We start from the raw sequence: 17,119 nt of genomic DNA on the forward strand, positions 1-17,119 counted from the left end.
TATTATGCATATCTATATTTTAGAGCAGCTCGCTCATGGTGTTGTCAAACCTTCCACCGTTTGTGTCGCTGTTACTCGTTAACCTCGAATGAGTGTTTTTCTTTTTCCATTCCCAAGTGATTTTGACCGGTAACAAGGTTTCCTCGAGACATCATTGATTATCTAAAAACATTGTATTTTCTTATTCTCGTTTTTGGCTCTCCAAAGTTGGGGGGGATCCTGTTTGCCATAAGAGCGTGTGTACAGCCCTTAAAAAATGTGATTTTCATCAATTATTTTCTCGAGTAAATTTTCAAAAATGTCAACTCTCAAAGTTGGAATTTTCGATTTCCATTTAATTTCGCGCGAACTTCCTTAATCTGCCGTATTTGGAGTCCGGAAACGGTGAATCGGAGAGTCAATTTTCACGAGTGCTTGAGGTTGACAGAATTCGATGAAAATAATTGAAGCAGTTCGGGACTTGCGGTGAGCGAGATCACAAAAACCACATTCCGGAGTCTCGTTCTCCCTACGATTGTATAAAAATCTGTTTCACGAAATCATTTGAGTGCACGAGTCTGCGTTTTCTTGAAAATTCGTCGAGTCCTTCCATCGACTTTTCGCCCGTTGAATAATAAAAAATTGCCCACGATAATTGGCGGTTAAAATTGCACGACTTCGCAGAATAACGAGCCTCGAACCGGGGCTGCACGTTTCGCTAGATTTTCTTGGGTGGGAATAAAAGCCTGAGAATTTTGGAGACGAAAATGCATCCAGAGACGATCTGGAGAGGGACAGACTCGTGCGGGCCTGCGCAACAGTGTGATACGCGTCGTTCCTCCTCGCTCTTTCTCATTTCGTTCCGTACTCACCGGGTCTACGGGGACAGAAATAGCTCGGAAGAAAGATCGACGAGAGCTCTAGGAGCGAGCGAGCGAGCGCGATAGAAATATGCAGACGAGCTCCAAAGGAACGAAAAAAAAGAAAAAATATGTCTTAGTGTGTGCGCGCGCGCGCGCGTGTGTGTGTGTGTGTGTGTGTATGAAAACAGTTCACGTACGATGGACGAAAGCGGGGGGAGTAGAAACAAAGGGGACGAAATGTGTGTATGTGGCCAGGGTACAGTGACACGGACACGTGATACAGGAAGCGTGACTTCTCTTTGAGATTCCATTCACGCGCGACTCCGAGTTCTCTTTATTCACAATCGTGCTATATATACATTTTTCAAATAGTGCTTCTCCTCATTTATCTTCTCAAAGCTCTCAATTTCCATACTCTCTTCGTTTTGAATAACAATAAAAGTCCTTTTCCCTTCGATTCTCGCTTGCTTTGAGGCTTCCACGAAGCAAATCCACTGCCCTCTGATCATTCGGGTTCGATGATCTCGTGCGAGTGTTTCTAAACCCTTTTTTCTTAGCGACGGGCACGTATTTCCCCCGGCGAGAACGTGTCATCTTGTTTTGACTCGCAAACGATATTCTGTGACTATGAGAATTTTCGAGGCGAAGAATAATTGAGAGCAGAAAAGACGAGAGGCGATGTTAATTTTCGTGTTGATGCTACGAGGACTTTTAATCGCGGATATGAAATTTCACTCTCGCACTGTGGCTCAATGCGGAGAACAAATTTCATTTGAGCCTTGCGTATTTGAACTCTTGATCGCTTCGAACTCTATCGAAAGTGTGTTTATTTATTTTGTTCACAGATGGTTAAACGGAGCGTTGATTCGTGGAGAAAATCGGACGAGCAGAAAAAGTTGGTTCTGGAATTTAATCGGGCCCCTCCGATCGTACATGAGGTTTGCACCAACGGGATATTTAATTGCTATGCAAAGACGGACTGAGTGAGTTATGTGCGATAATAAAAAGTGTTCAGCGATTAGAGGACGAAGAAAGGAAAGTCTCGAGTGCGGTGGGGTTGCTTGTGTGAAAGAATATATTCATCGAAAGCCGTACGCGTGTGCGGGATACGGAGGAGAAAATAATGTTTCAATGATATTAATCAAGGCGTGAAGAAAGTGATAATAATTGATCGATAGTTCTCCGGACCGTATGCTAGGGAAGAAGAAGAAGAGAAGAAAAAAAGGATCGAAAGTAGTATTCCTCGGTGCGGAAGTAATCTCGAATTGAATGTAAAGAAAACCGGATCGTCGAACGTGTAAATACATTGGGAGTTGATGAATGAACTGCGAGGAGAGTATTGAGCTGTAAAGTTGAGTAAGAAAATGAGAAAAAAGTGTTGAAAAATAAATCGGAAAGAAGGAAAGATGAATGAGGCAAAGACGATAAGTTGCGCGGTAAATTGGACGTACTTCCGGTCAAAGGTATCAACGAAAGGAGGGAAATCGGGCCGAATGGCCTGAGAAATGCCAGCGGTTCGCGAGGAAGAAGACCCAGAGGAAGAAGAGAAAGATCGTCGGTACGCGAAGATCGGTCAACGAGATTCGTTGATAGAAACGAGCGAGGATTTTGATCGTTGGTTCAAATCGATCCAACGTTTGTCAGAATCGAAGCTGTCGGTGGGCGACACGCTGGATTTAAAGTCGAGAGGGTTGGGCGAGGGTGGAATCGATTGTCCGAGGGACGAGGTCGATTGCCACGCGGTTCGTTACGGCTACGCGATCCCCGTGGACGTGTTGCCGATACCGGATAATCCGAAGTTCGCTGAATTGGTGGTCGACCGCGGGGCGATATCTTCACCGGTGAACAATTATCGATGCGAAAGGAGCGATTATCAAGAGCATCATCGAGTGATTTATCGGTGCGAGGATAAGCAAGAGTTTCATTGCGAGAACAAAGCGAAGGGTGAAGTGAACAATTCGCTCGAATATCGCGGGCCTCGAGAGACGAGAATGGCGGCAACTGCCAAGCACGAGCAGCTAAGGGGCAAATTTCCAACGGAGTCCTCGTCCGGGGAAGAGGACATCGCGGCGATCGCGAAGCAGATAAGCGATCACGCCGAGGCGATTTACCAGACTTGGAAGAGCCGAGGGCTCGCGCCCACCGAAATTCTCAATTGTCACAGTAACGCGACCGCCGCGGATAAGTTCGGCAGCGCGCTGACACCGACGACGAGTGTCACCGGTGGCGGGATGAGCAACGCCAAGAAGAGTTTGTCCCCGAGCAACAGCGCGGGTCAGAACGCGGTCGAAATAATCGCCCAAAGCCCCGGGATCGACAACAACAATCTGGAAAAGCTCGTGAATAATTTCGTGGTCGAAGACCGCGCCAGGCTGGCTGCCGCTGGCAGACGATCGCCGGCCAAAAATCTTCCCTCCTCCATCCAATTCGCCCTGCAGAAATTCGAACGGAATTCCACACCGCACACTTCCCCGGTGAAAACCCCGACCGGCTCGAACCTCACCGCTGCGATCGTCAAGCCCCAGATCCAGGCGAAAGCGTCACTGCTCACCTCGCCAACTTGCCCCTACCCTGGCAAGCCCTCGCAAATAGCGAAGCCTCTTTTGTCCCCCAAAACCCCCACGAGCTCCCACCACAACGAGATTTTTCTCGAGACCATAGAAACTACTTACCCGGCCGATTTGACGCCCTCGAAAATTCTCGTCCAACAAAAGAGGCCCGTCAGCACCGTCGTTACGTCGCAAACGACGACGAGCGCATCGACCGTCACCGAGAACTCGAGCTCCGGCCTGACGACGTGGCCGCTCAAGAACAAAGTCACCGAGCCCCGGAGGGTCGCCAATTCCGTCACTTCGAACTCGATCGGCAGAGCAAACTCGCCCTGCAAAGAAGACGGCTACGGCCTCGCCTCGAGGATCAGCCCAACTTCTGCCTACAACGTCAATTCTTATCTCGACGAAGTTGCCAGGGAAGAAGAGCGGCTGATCAACGCCCTTAAAACCGGCGCCGTCATCACCGACGACGCGTCCTCCTCGAGCGATCGAAGCACAGTCTCGAACGCTGCTGCTCCTGTCGTGGCTCGACAAAAACCTGCCATAAAGAAAGAGAAGCCCAAGGTCGAGCCCGTCAAGCAAATAATCATCGGGCCTGCGCCCGTTTCCAACAATTCTGCCGTCATCCCCAACTCGGCGACCCCCGCCTCCGCCATTCTCGTCAACAGCGTCGTCACCGCGCCCCAAATTAACAGCACCCCGAGCCCCTCGGACCCGAAGAGCGAAGCCTTTTCCTCCGCCCTCTCCACCGCCGGCTACACCAGGAAACGCTACAGAGTCGCTCAGCAAAAAATCGACGAGCAAAAAACTCCCGCCGCGGTCAACAACAGCGAACAATTGGTCGCCTCCACTAGAACCAAATTCGAAAATGATCTTCGCAAAGACTCGCCCGACAACGGCAAAGACGAACGCGACTTCGTCACCTCCAGATGGGGACCCAGACTCAACTCCCCCAGACCCAGACTCGATCAAGTTCCCCATCCCGAACTCACCACTCAACAGAAACAACACATACGCGCCGCCGCCGCCACCGGCACCGGCAATAACCCCGTCAGACCCTTCCTCACCAGAGGCTCCGTCGCCGAAAGAGTTCTCATCTTTGAAAAATGCCCCAGTGAACTTTTACTCGATAAACGTGGGCCCAGACAACCCCCCGTCAACACGTGGAGAACGGGACACGAGGTCCAGAACAAAGCCCAGGTAAATCACATTTTTATTTCCATTCTTCTCAGCGGTTACCCATCCAAACACTGAGAAATCTCCAGAATAGCAACTACTCTGAAACAACTCTGCTTCTAAAATCTTTACTCCAAAAGTCATAAAAACTCTGCGTCTGCTCATGCACAATCCGTCATCTTCAATATCTCTACTCACGATGAGACATGTTCTGAAATCATCGTGCGAGTAGAGATATTGGGGATTAAATATCGCACCGGAGTAAATATGTTAAGGAGGATAGTCGTTCTCTGTGCAGATCCACAGTTATTAAGGGCAGAGTTGCCATCGAGAATGGCTACCGCGATAGAATTGTTAACTAGCAGCTATGTATAACTATACACGGAGAAAACGAGGCCGAAAATTCTAGAGGCAAGTTCTAGGAATATAGTAACTCGGGGACAGTACGCACCTACTGGATTTCAGCATTAATTCGAAGAGCAGTAATAAGAATTGTTTTATCGACCATAGCAAAAAGACCAAAACCTTTTATTCAAAAGACTCGAGAGTCTTGTTCTCTTTAAGCATAGTAAAAAATCTTTTCAGTCACTTCAAATGTTTATATTGTAAAGCATGCTGGGGCAAGGAAAAAAATAATTTATGGCAAAACGTCACACGTATTCGGTGTATATTCGTGTATTTATCACAGAATTTACTATGCCGACAGTCAAAATTTATGATTTACGATACATTTCCACTTATTGGCAAGTGCTAGTCTGACACGATGAATCACTCTCGAAAACAAAACGAAATATAGTTCTGACGTGCATCACTTTTTGCTAGCCACATGAAGCTGTGCAGAATTCCAGGAACGGAAAATTGAAAAATTCAAAAAATAGCATGCTGTTTTTAATCGATGCCTAAATCTTTGAAAATTCTTGAAAAATAATATATTCCTCACTGTAAAAAACGAATCAGTTTTCTCCGCGTACTCAACACAGCTCTGCTCGATAACAATTTCGCTCTTTAAACATGTATTTAGAGGAGAATTGTTGTTTAATACGTAGAATTGTTGACTTGATGCAACATAACTCGACTCTTATAAATCTACTCGATAACATTACCACTCTAAAGATTTTTATTTCATGCATAAATAACGTCTCTGCTCTTTAAGGAGGGTGGCTACATTCGTCAAAATGATAAGAAATTGATCAAATTTGATGATAATGTTCTTCAAGATCAAGTGCGAGGACACAATTTTTTTCTGCTTAGTTATCGAGTAATTACGCATTAAAGCAGATTTCTTATGCCCGGAATGTATCGCTATGCTTATACACGTGAACTTTAGTGATCAATTACTCGATAACTGTACAGAAGAAAAATCTTAAATAATTTGTATTGTCAAATTTGGCACTAAAGAATATGTTCACCAAATTTTATTAAATTCTTAGCATTTTGAAATTTTTAATGTATTTAACATGGTTTAGCATGGCAACATTGTATCGTCGCTATCCACCCTCCTTAACATGTCTAGGCGGATGACACAGATTATTGATGACGAAAGAGGAAAGATTGTATTGATTTTGGAAAATTGAGAGTAGAGCTGTTTCGAGCAGCGTTGTTTTTGAGTAGAGTCGTAACGAGGACGGTTGTTATTCTGCCTAGAAATGAACGAAAAGCTTCCAAATGCTCTTGCAAAAGTTCGATTATAATGACGCTGAAGTTTGCAACGTTGGAGTCCAACGAAATGATCTAAAAAAACTCGCGAATAATTCCAGTAAATCTCCAATTTTGTTTTCTGCCGAATTTGCAATTCGTTATTTTTCAACCCACATCAATGATGCGTGAAATAAAAAAGTGATTAAGTATAAATCTCTTTTTCGTTCATTTCGTTGGACTGCAACGTTGCAAACTTCAGCGTCATCGATTATACCTCGAGAACAAATATGAAAAAACCGAGAAATTTCAATGACTTTACAACCGAAATTTCAAGTTCGTCAAGCGCCAATATTGTACCAGTAAACGATGATGAGAACGATATGAAAAAACCAGTTTTCCTAAAAATATGTTTTCGTTCTCGATTTTTGAGGTGTGAAAACCGCGTTTTCACGATTTCCTGAAACACCTTTCCATCTCTCTTCGACCGAATTGCGATTATCCGATTATTTATTTTTCTCATCTCGTGGAAACGCACTCGAAAGTACATACTCGGAATCTCAAGAGCGAGCGATTCAGGGGCTTTAAATTGGTGGGAAGAAAAACAAAGAAAGTGAGAATTTACGAATGCCGGGTGCGTGAGGGTTCGCAGCCTCGAGTCCACGCCGTTCTTTTGCGACGCAGACTTCCCACAGATGATGCTGCGCATTTCGATTTTTATTTTGACGAAAACTATTTAAAATAAACAAAAAAAAAATGTTTGGAAAAAATCATTGGGAGAAACCATCGATGACTTCGAGGAAAAATCGAACACGTGAAAAAAGATTCAAAGAAACGCGCCTAATTAATGATGACAGTTCAATGGTGATTTGGTCTTAAAATTGTGACGAATCGAGTCAACATTTTCGTGGAGTAGCTCGATCGCTTTTTTTTCCTGGCTGGAGCGTTACGTCACGAGGCCCCTCCGCGATTCAATCTCCGATTTGCCTCTCGGCGATTTCAGTGATCTCGTCGCCTCGCGGCAAGTTTTCCTATTTGTTTTTCTCGGGGAAGACGCGCGCGAGAAGTCGAACGCGGCGATAAGCCGATTTTGGCAGGGCTCGATGCGCTTTTTACCTTCTGCCTGTGGGCTCTGGCATGCCTCCAGGATTCTTTTGTATGACCCTCGAATTCGATCTCATTTGGGATCCACTAGAAGTTACGAAAAAGTACGTTCGTGTATCTGCAGACACACACGTGGATCGCCACGTGACCGAGATCCGGTGCGACGCAATATTTTTTAACGTCGTTACAAATTCAACACGAAAACGAATGTCAGAGATTTCCAGTGGTTTTTTCTCTACGCAAGAAAATCAAAAGTCTCAACCGACTCATGAAAAACTCAGCGAGACTAGAATCCGTACACAACAAATATTTTCGCATCGCACCAGAAGACCATCGTCAGCCGTAACAAATCTTTGATATCGTGTTTCGTAACAATGAGTTAAATGAGGTCAGATGTAAAAGGGAGAGTGCCATGCAAAGCGTCAAGCGAGAGGGAAATTTCTTTGTGATCCGATTTAATAATATTTATCCTTTCGCCTCGCCGTCAACCGCGAGAGACCTTAGACCAAACGGATGAAAATTCCAGTAAACCGCACCAAACTCCCGATCGAATAATGGACCAAGAATCCAGTCAAAGAATAACCAAAATCCCAAAATGAAAAGCATCGAGTGAACGCCGATAAATGTCAAATGCTAAATTCTCATTCAGCACACTCGAGGTTACATCCGAACGGATTTTTTCACTTTTTGCTCCAATAAGTCGAGGAGCGTCGTAGGTGGGCTTTGACAATGACCATTTTATTGCACAATAATTCAATCTCGCTCACTCTCGCAGATAAATGCACACATATTCCTCGATATCTGTGCCTGAAAATCGCATAATACGTCGTTATAGCGAAATAAGTCACATTGTGAGGCACTACACGCGGTGTGTATGGTTCTCGGGGCATTTAAGCTTCGAGGGCTTGGCCCCCGTGGTATTGTTGGTGTACTCGGCGAACGCCGCGATCCTCGTTGTGCCCAGTTTGCTTGGGTTATGTATCCCGAACGTACATTCCGCACGAACGACGAGCCCGTAAGTAGGTATCTGTAATACATACGTGCCGTATACGTGCACTAAATACATATAAATAACGCGCATATGGGCTGCTCCGTGTGAAAATTCCGCCGTAAAATTTGGAAACTTTCCAAGCGATTATAACGAGCTTATGCCGAGTGAGTGGTAAATTGCGATGAAACGGAGCTCAGTTTTTGGGCAAATGTGCGTTTCATTGTCGATGAAGAAAATTGTTGATGGAAATTCGACGTTGGCGCAGAATTTTAAGGGGGAAGATCAGTGGGACGGGCTGAAAAATGAGGTACTTTTTGGGATTTTTTTTTTGAAAAAACGGCTCGATCAAATTATTTGAAATTTTGTGGATTCATTATTGAAGTAATGAAGTATGGAAGGACATTTTTTAAAAATTTTCAGTACATTTTATTAAACAGGTGGCGTCTGAAAAAAAGACTAATCGACGATTGACAGCACGAATGCCACAGCAAGCATCTGAAATGAAAAATTCAAAAAGATTTATCAAATTATAATCGTATAGCATCGGGGCATCGTAGGAAATTTGAAAATTTTGATGAGAAAAAAATAGCGGCGATTTAATAAAAAAATTCGAATTTTACACAAAAATTTTGCAGTAAATTCTTCATAAAAATAGTACACAATTTAAAAAAAACTCTACGATGCGACGATAGCGTTTTCCGAAGAGAATCCTTTTTGAATGAAGTCGATTGGAGAAAATTTGACAGAGCTATGCTGTCAACCAGGTCAAAAAACATGGATTCGAGAAAAACGCGTTTCAAGCTTTGAGACGACGAAATTGAATGATGTAACTTAAACATTAATATAAAACAAGTTCTCACCGATTAGTCTGCTATTCCTGGACCTGCTGAAGCTATTTTGCGCCCAAACTCTTTGTTTTCACACTGATATTCCCCCTTAAAGGGGGAACAAATTTTTTCGATAATTCTGAAGCAAAATGCAGTGGCCGAGCCTCTTTTTCGATGGATGCCGACGCTCCAATGCTGCGTCGCGTTTCCTTGTGGATTTCGACGATTTTTGAGAACGCTCCGACTTTCGTGTCGTTAAAATATTCAGGTGAGATTTGAGGATTTCTCACTTTAGGACCGAAAATATGAGCGGTTCGAACGACTCCGAATGGAAATGATGGCTTCAGTCTCAACCTCGCTATATTTAGTAACGACCTGAATATACGTCAATAAAGGAAACGTATAACTGGCTCGGTCCATCTCAATTTAGCTGTTTATCATTCTCGAGGAATTTAGGGTTTCTCCGAATAAGTCAAAAGAGCCTATAAAACGAGATATTAAGTCAGATTCGTAATGTGTTTTTGAGAGCGGAAAGAATGTCCATAATTCAGAGCTAATATGCGGCTTGTGTACAAATGAATATAAAGACGTACGGAATATTACGATACTCGAGGAATAAACTCGAAGTCTTCCCCTCATGGAAACAATTTCTCCACCGAGTGTTTTTTGGCTTCCAAATGTCACGTTGTTTTGCTCCATTTGATTGAACGGTGGACAAAAACTAGGTGGATTTGGGCGGCCAAATCGATGCTTCGTAATTCGTCGAAGTTTTCGAGAGAAACTTGTCAAGCGAGACTATAAAATGAGAAATTAATTGTGCATGCGTTAGGTCGATCGATGCAAATTTCATCAATAAATCAGCGCATTGGCACACGCAGACCGCTTATCAATCACGAAGGTGAAGTTGAGAAATACAATCCGAGGGATCCTGAACACGAGCTTATTCCTATTTCTCCTTTCAAGATGACCTCGAAATCGGTGGAATTTTCTCTTTCAAAAAGAAATGAAAGGGAAAACGATCCAAAATCAAAGAATCACGATCCAAAGGCAGAGGAAAGAGCAGAAATGAAAAAGAACGAAATAGAAATCAATCGATTCGTTTTTGTCGTTTTTTTTTTTCATGTTATCGCGAAATCAGTAAGAGGCTCAACCGCGTCGAGAGCGGAGCCGATTGTGGAGTACGTGGAGAGGAAAAAAAGTCAAAATCCCGAGGTTTGCGGACCTGTTGATTTCGTTTAAAAAGACTCGTATATACAAGAATCTATAAAGGCTGCGGAGCAACGCAAAATGCCTGCGTCGTTCCCTATCCCAGACACTCTGCTGTGTCGTCTGAGAGTCTGAACTATGAACTCATAAAAACCTGTTGCTATATTTTATTCACTTATAAACATCAATATTCATATATTTATAAATACATTTTTATTTATATATTTATCTTTTTTATATAATTATAATAAGTATAATAGTAAATGTAATTAAACAATAATTAATATTAAATATAAATATAAAAATCGACGCTCGAGTGTCGATTCAAACGGAGCACACCGCGTCGTCTCCTCTACGCGCGCAACACATTCGAGTGAATATCGGTTTCTGACCGCGAACAATGAGTGGCTCGGGAACAAATAAAGAATACGAGCATATTTATGGGCCTATTTTTCACTTCTGCCTACATCAATAGGATGGGAAACGCCATTTCTTTGGACCGTGGAGCAAAAGCTACGGGAAATTGTGACTAAAAAATCTCGACAGTTTCGAACAGTCCAAAAAATGTTAAAAGCCTTCGCGCAGATCTTTTGCGATTTTCTCGACTTTTAATCGAACAACGATGCAAGGAATATCGATGTGAAATACGAAACGAAGGGAAATTCTTCGCCTTCGAACTTCCAGATCCAGATTGCTCGACATTCACAACAATGAAGAGTTGAAAATTCATGATTATCGGCGTAGAAAAAGCATTTTTGCCGCGTCCCAATGCCAAGTCCAACGCCACACGATCGTTCGTTATGTTCCTGTAACTTTATAATAGACACAGCAAAAAAATCGATCGTTCCAATGAGAATACTTGGAGTAACGAAGGTCGAATAAATTTTCGTGGAAAAATGATGGAACCTGCTGCGAGTTGGCAAAGAAAAAAACAACCTAACGCGAATTTCAATAGCCTTAGGAGGCTCGGAGTTTGACGAGCGAAGAGTGCCGAGGCAACAAAGAAACTGGATGCTCGCTCTGCTGCTAATTGGCAACGATCTCATACATTTTTATCTCTCAATACAGATTCTCAGGTGGCGCGATACGACAAAACCAGTTGTCCGTTATTGCCTCGTTCCGCTGTGAACATTTAGAAAATTAGTCCATTCCTTGACTTTGAACGATCGGAAATAGCATCGACGTTTCCCTCCACAAATCGTCCAATCTGAAAATTCAGTTTTAACCACACTTCAAACGTTTCTGTCCAATCATCGTCGGAATGGACGACCCTGTCGCTGGTCTCACGCGTCCTGGTTTCCCTTATCAATTATTATGCGAACGGTTGCTCCGGTGTGACCCAACCAATCTCGGTTGGCTCGCTTACTTTCTGCCGTTAAGAAAAAAAATATGCATTCGAATACGCACGAATGTGTGTCAACGCTGCGCACGTGCAACGAATTATCTCTCGTGCATACCTACAGCTACTGTGGAGTTCCGTGTATACAAAGACGCAAACGTGCGTATGTACATCGAGAGAAGGAAAGTTCTACGGGGCTGCATCGCGCTTTTTGGCGAGCAAAAAAGTCGATACGAGATTTATGGAGCGGCATGGAAAATGAATATTTTCAGATCGACCTTGGAACGACGCGTTTTTATCATTCTCACGAAAGGAATCCAAAGCTCGCGATATTGTTCTAGCGAAGATTTAGTGACGCGGGGACGACGAGGAAGAAAAATTAAGGTGGACGAAGGGAGCACCGATCAAGAGGAAACGATGATTAAACTTGGTTGAAATTGAACGCAAATCAATCGGGGGGGGCCTGCTGATTAATAAAACTCTTAAATAGTACGAGAAAGAAAAAATATCATTGCGAATATCACGTGGATAAGGAATTCACTGGATCGAGTTGAAAAGTGCCGTACACGTGTGCAAGGCTCAATAATTGTCCGAAGGATTTCTCTCCTTCCTTGCCGACAGGCGTTGATAGTTGGATTTCAATTGACTCCCAAGTGGTCTCTGCTTCCGGACGCTGAAAACGAAATTTTGTTGAAACATTCAAAATTTTGTTGTCTGAATCAAAATAGTCGAATACGTCGGGCGAAATGTTGTGGATTAATGTAAAATAATTTTGTTTCAATAGCACGAATAATTTAAATTTAAATATTTGGCATTACAAAAGCTTAGTCAGCTGATCAAACATCCTGAGAAATGGTCGATCAAAACAGATCTTGACCAAATGAATTTTGTTGGATCAATAAAATACCGTTTTCAGAACAGTCAAAATTATTGCAAAATGACGTTCGCGCGACAGAGTTGTAACATATTTTATCATAAAATGAACAAGTTCATTATTGCATGTGACTTTACGATGAAATATTCCATTGAGCTAAATGCGCTTTGACATTCATTTTTATATTCCGCTGAATATAATTACCAAAGAAAAATGAGTCTGCGCTGAACTTTTTAGCAGTTTCGTTCCGTTGTTCAAACAAACGGTTTGTATAATTTTTTACAAAGCACTGTGCAATAATGAAATATTCTGTCTGTCTCCGAGAACGCGAGTGACTGAACGTTTTTTTCCTTTCTAAGGAAAATCTCCGTGTACGTGACAAAGTATGCTCTCGTAAGGAACAATCTTTCTGTTGTTACCACGAGTAATTTGAATCGGAATATTTGGAGGTGCAAAAGCTTAATCAGCTGATCGAATATCCAAAGAAATCAGCCAAATATCGATAGTTGTAGCAACAAAATATTTTTTTTGCGAATTGGTCGATGATGCACGCGGCTTCGTCAAAAGTCTTTCTCCAATCTCTCTCGTCGTTTAATAACGTCGAAGGCGACACAGAGTCGTGCTAATTGTTCGAGTAAAAGCGCACCAATTGGAGAATCGTTGGCGACGTTGATCGAGTCGACAATTAGTACGACTCGTGAAACAATTCGAAACTCGATGGGAAAACAAGGTCGGGCAGGAAGTGAAACTGAGGTCGACGAGCGCGCCCGCGCGATCCAATAAACGTGCGTGCTCGAGACACATAAAATATAATAAATAAGGAATTACGCTGGATCCCGCAGATGGCACGTGGTACAGTCGGCGGAAACCTTCGCATTGTGTCTTTCTCCTCCGCGCGGACGAGCATGCTTCACCGTTTTTTCGAAACCAAAGACGAGAAAAATTCTCGTAGGCTTCCCCTCTGAAAGCGAGAGTTTCTGTCTCAACTAAAAAAGGCTCGATCGCGGGCAATGCGCGCAAATATCTCTACGCATTCTCTCGACGCACACTTTTGTCCAGTAATGTGTTGTTTACGCTCACTATTATGTTTGTATTCTTCGACGCATATTCGCTGGCGATCCCTCCGCGCGCGATGACTCATTTCAGAGATCTCTTTAATACTTGCCTCGGGATTCAGAGAAAACGCGCAACTTCTGTACACAACGCTGCGCTGCTCCTTAAAAAGCCTTCCGATCCGTGTCTGCACCAGCTCAATTTGTCAACAGGATCGTGAGCTGGCGAATACTCGTCGTGGGATTACAGAAAAGAAGATTTCTGTCCTTTCTACACTTTTAATGAACTTTGTGCCCGAATCCCGAGATCCCTTTATATTTTGGGCTTTCGAATTTTTGTTCGCTTCCCCCGAAGCCCTTTTCACTGGGGATTGGCGCACTCCAGAAATCGTGATTGTTTCGGAGACTTTAATGGGCGTTCGATTAATATGAACGCAAACTCATGTAGGAACGAGACTTTCTGATTGTCGAGTGAAATATTCGAGAACAAAAACTCGACGAAAATGGTCGCTCTTGGAGGCATCAGCAACGACAGCCTGCCAGAACGAAACGGATAGATTCAGTGAGAAAAATAAGCACTAGGCGATTTTACGATTCCTAATGAAATGGAAAGTACGCAACAAAATTATACGTTCCATTCATATTTTATGGAATTCGTATTTCGACAGTGCTAGGCTCTGTGTAAAAATGCGTTATAACGCTCGAGAAACATTATAATTACGTGTTATTATTCCTCGACGTAACTTGAGTGATAACTGTCGTGCTGCCTGATGATAAGTCAACTGTAAAAGGCTTCGAAACGCGAGGAGTGTATCGGCTTACGCGTTCGATGAGAACGCGGCTATTGTTGGACAAAATAAATAATTCGTTGTCGCGCGTTTTCCTCAAATTTAGTATGTTCAAACACTTTTTTTTTTAGTGTCACGCCGCGGTTCCAAAGGAAGTTCACGCGGATCTAATCTAGATTTTAGGATCTCCCGTCGATTTAGTCTACCGACGATTTAGATTTAGTGAAACAGGATCCGCCCAACTTTAGAAAGCCAAAAACGAGAATAGGAAAATGTAATGTTTTTAGATATCAATGATGTCTTGCGAAAGCCTTGTTACCGGTGAAAATCACTTGGGAATGGAAAAAGAAAAACACTTATTTGAGGTTAACGAGTAATAACGACACAAACGGTGAAAGGTTTGACAACACCATGAGCCAGCTGGTTTAAAATATAGATTTGCATACGCACATAAATTGAAAATGGCTCTCGTCACATTTTGCTTGACGATTTAACTACGGAGGACTTAAACCGTTATCGCTATATTAAAAATTAATCAATCCCAACAAATCATACAGAAATATTGTAAATTGAAGGATTTTAAGTTCAGGGGATAGCCGCACTGCTTTACAACTCAAAACCAGTTCAAACATTCTGTCATAGAGTTGAAATACCAATAAATCGCGAAAACCCCAAAAAACCGGCTTCTTTATGGAAAAAATAAAACTAAAGTCCCCTAAATCGAGCAGGTTCATTCGTCCTCGATGCATAGACCCCCGAATTGATAACTCATCCATTTTGAGCATCAAAGATGCACAAAAATCATATAGCCACAAGATCTATTCGGATTACTCAAGGTCGCCCTTTGACACGATCAATTTGGCACGCATGCTCTACAAGGTAATGAGATACTCCGTGCGTATCTCTCTCGTATTCGTATAACTACAACTAACCTTCTGTAAACGCGAGCCGGAGAGGCGCGTCCCCCTTTGTCGAAATGGCATTCGGCGTCAATTGTCAAAGGTTGATCGACGATATCCGTGCATCGAATGGACGTGCTTATAAATAAATAAAAACAAGTTTAAAACAAAACGGGCCTTCGGACCGAACGATCAGCGGGAATTTCACGCTGGCCTCGGGCCTCGTTTTACGCCCAGACCTATTCGCGCGCGCGCGCGCGCAGCAAAATAATCGGACTTGGTCTCCGTAGCGCGAGCACCCACGTCATTATTATTTAATTCTTCGGCTTTGCTTCTCTCCACCCACGTTCCATCTTGCTCAATTGCCACGTTTTTCTCGTCTGCGATCCCCGGGACGAGATCATTACCTCGTGGAATTTGATTATCCGCGCGAGTGACAAATTCCACCGAACACGATTCCCCTCAAACTTGTTTTTCCTTCGAGTGCTTCCTCCACATTGTTTCGTTCGTTTTGCTCATTCCGTTTCATTAAAACTTTCTCTTCTATGAATTCGAGCGACGCGAACTTCCCCTTGGCCGCAAGTGCCGTTTATGATATTTCGATTTATTAAGATAAATCCGCATTAAAAAATTCATCGTCTTTTATGCGCATTCGGTTTTTCGGCTCCTCGCGTTTCATAATCGACGCACGAAATTCGCGTCTTCTGGTTCAACTCGCTCAAAGATCGAGATTTGTTTTTGTATCCTCACGATCGATGTCTCGAATATTGAAAAAAATGCTTTTGAAAATACGCTCAACCTCGCGATCCTCAAAGCATATCTGAAGAAATATTTTCTAAAGAAATTCTTATTTATGTCCTTTCATGTATGCAAATGAGATTGGAGCTAATTATACAAACATATATGCGCTCGTTCGGACGCGCCCGGGGGCGATTTTTCTCGTATCTCCTCTTTTCCTTCTTGCGAGAGAAATGATGTAACCCCCTCGACATTCTGAGATACATACTTTAAGCACATTACATATGTAGCGTGCGCACGACACGTTGAGGTGCGGCCACTTGCGTTTTACTGCCTTCAAACTCGCACGCATATACTTTTGTGAATTCATATGCGCTCGTATATTGTTCCTACTTACGAATGTACGTTCATATACCGTCGTGGAAGCTCTGACTTGGTGCAACTGAGACGAGAGAATTTTCTCTCTCTCTCTCTCTTCCTTCCTTGCCTCTTTCCCTCTGCCTCTCGCGCGAGCGCCTCGTTGCATTCTTTCCGATATTTCTAACAGCACAGCCGAGTCCCTGCAACAGGATGCTGCGTCCTTGGTGCTGGCTAAACGCGAATGACTGAACGGTTCGGCCTGTGGCTCCTTAATGGGGAAGCGAACCTTAATTCTATTTAATAATTATCTAGTCACGCGTGGAAGGATTCGCTTTCATTATTTCATTTGGAAGGGAATTGTTTTCATTTTCATGGGGAAACATTTTTGGGACTCGTATTTCGACACAAGCATGAGGAAATCAGAATGTGCTTTAATCGAGTTTTCATCGCTCTTGCGGAAATGGCTCGGATTTCGAAAGGATTTGCGACTCGTTTTGTCTCCCATGACCCTGAAGTTTGCAACGTTGGAGTCCAATGAAAAACACGAAGGAAAAAACACTTGTAGTTCAGAAATTTTTATTTATTTTACGATCTTTGGTGCGTAGGTTGAAAAACTACGAATTGTAAATCGGCGGAGAACGAAATTGGAAAATTGCTGGAATTATTGGAGGGTTTTTTAAAATCGTTTCGTTGGACTCTGACGTTGCAAACTTCAGCGTCATTTGCCTCCCCGAGA

General features: G+C 43.2%; 1 protein-coding gene across 4 annotated transcripts in view; it reads left to right on the plus strand.

The window, feature by feature from the left end:
- Window positions 1-17,119, plus strand: part of LOC122410297 (uncharacterized) — a 64,130-nt gene that overhangs the window by 37,162 nt on the left and 9,849 nt on the right. For all 4 annotated transcript variants that reach the window (XM_043418456.1, XM_043418455.1, XM_043418457.1 and 1 more), the window contains exon 2: window positions 1,688-4,594. In XM_043418456.1, coding sequence (XP_043274391.1) covers window positions 2,348-4,594 — 2,247 coding nt within the window. In that variant the 5' untranslated portion in view covers window positions 1,688-2,347. The remainder of the gene's footprint in view (window positions 1-1,687; window positions 4,595-17,119) is intronic.

This window comes from Venturia canescens, chromosome 4 (genome assembly GCF_019457755.1).
Source record: "Venturia canescens isolate UGA chromosome 4, ASM1945775v1, whole genome shotgun sequence".
Taxonomy (NCBI): domain Eukaryota; kingdom Metazoa; phylum Arthropoda; class Insecta; order Hymenoptera; family Ichneumonidae; genus Venturia; species Venturia canescens.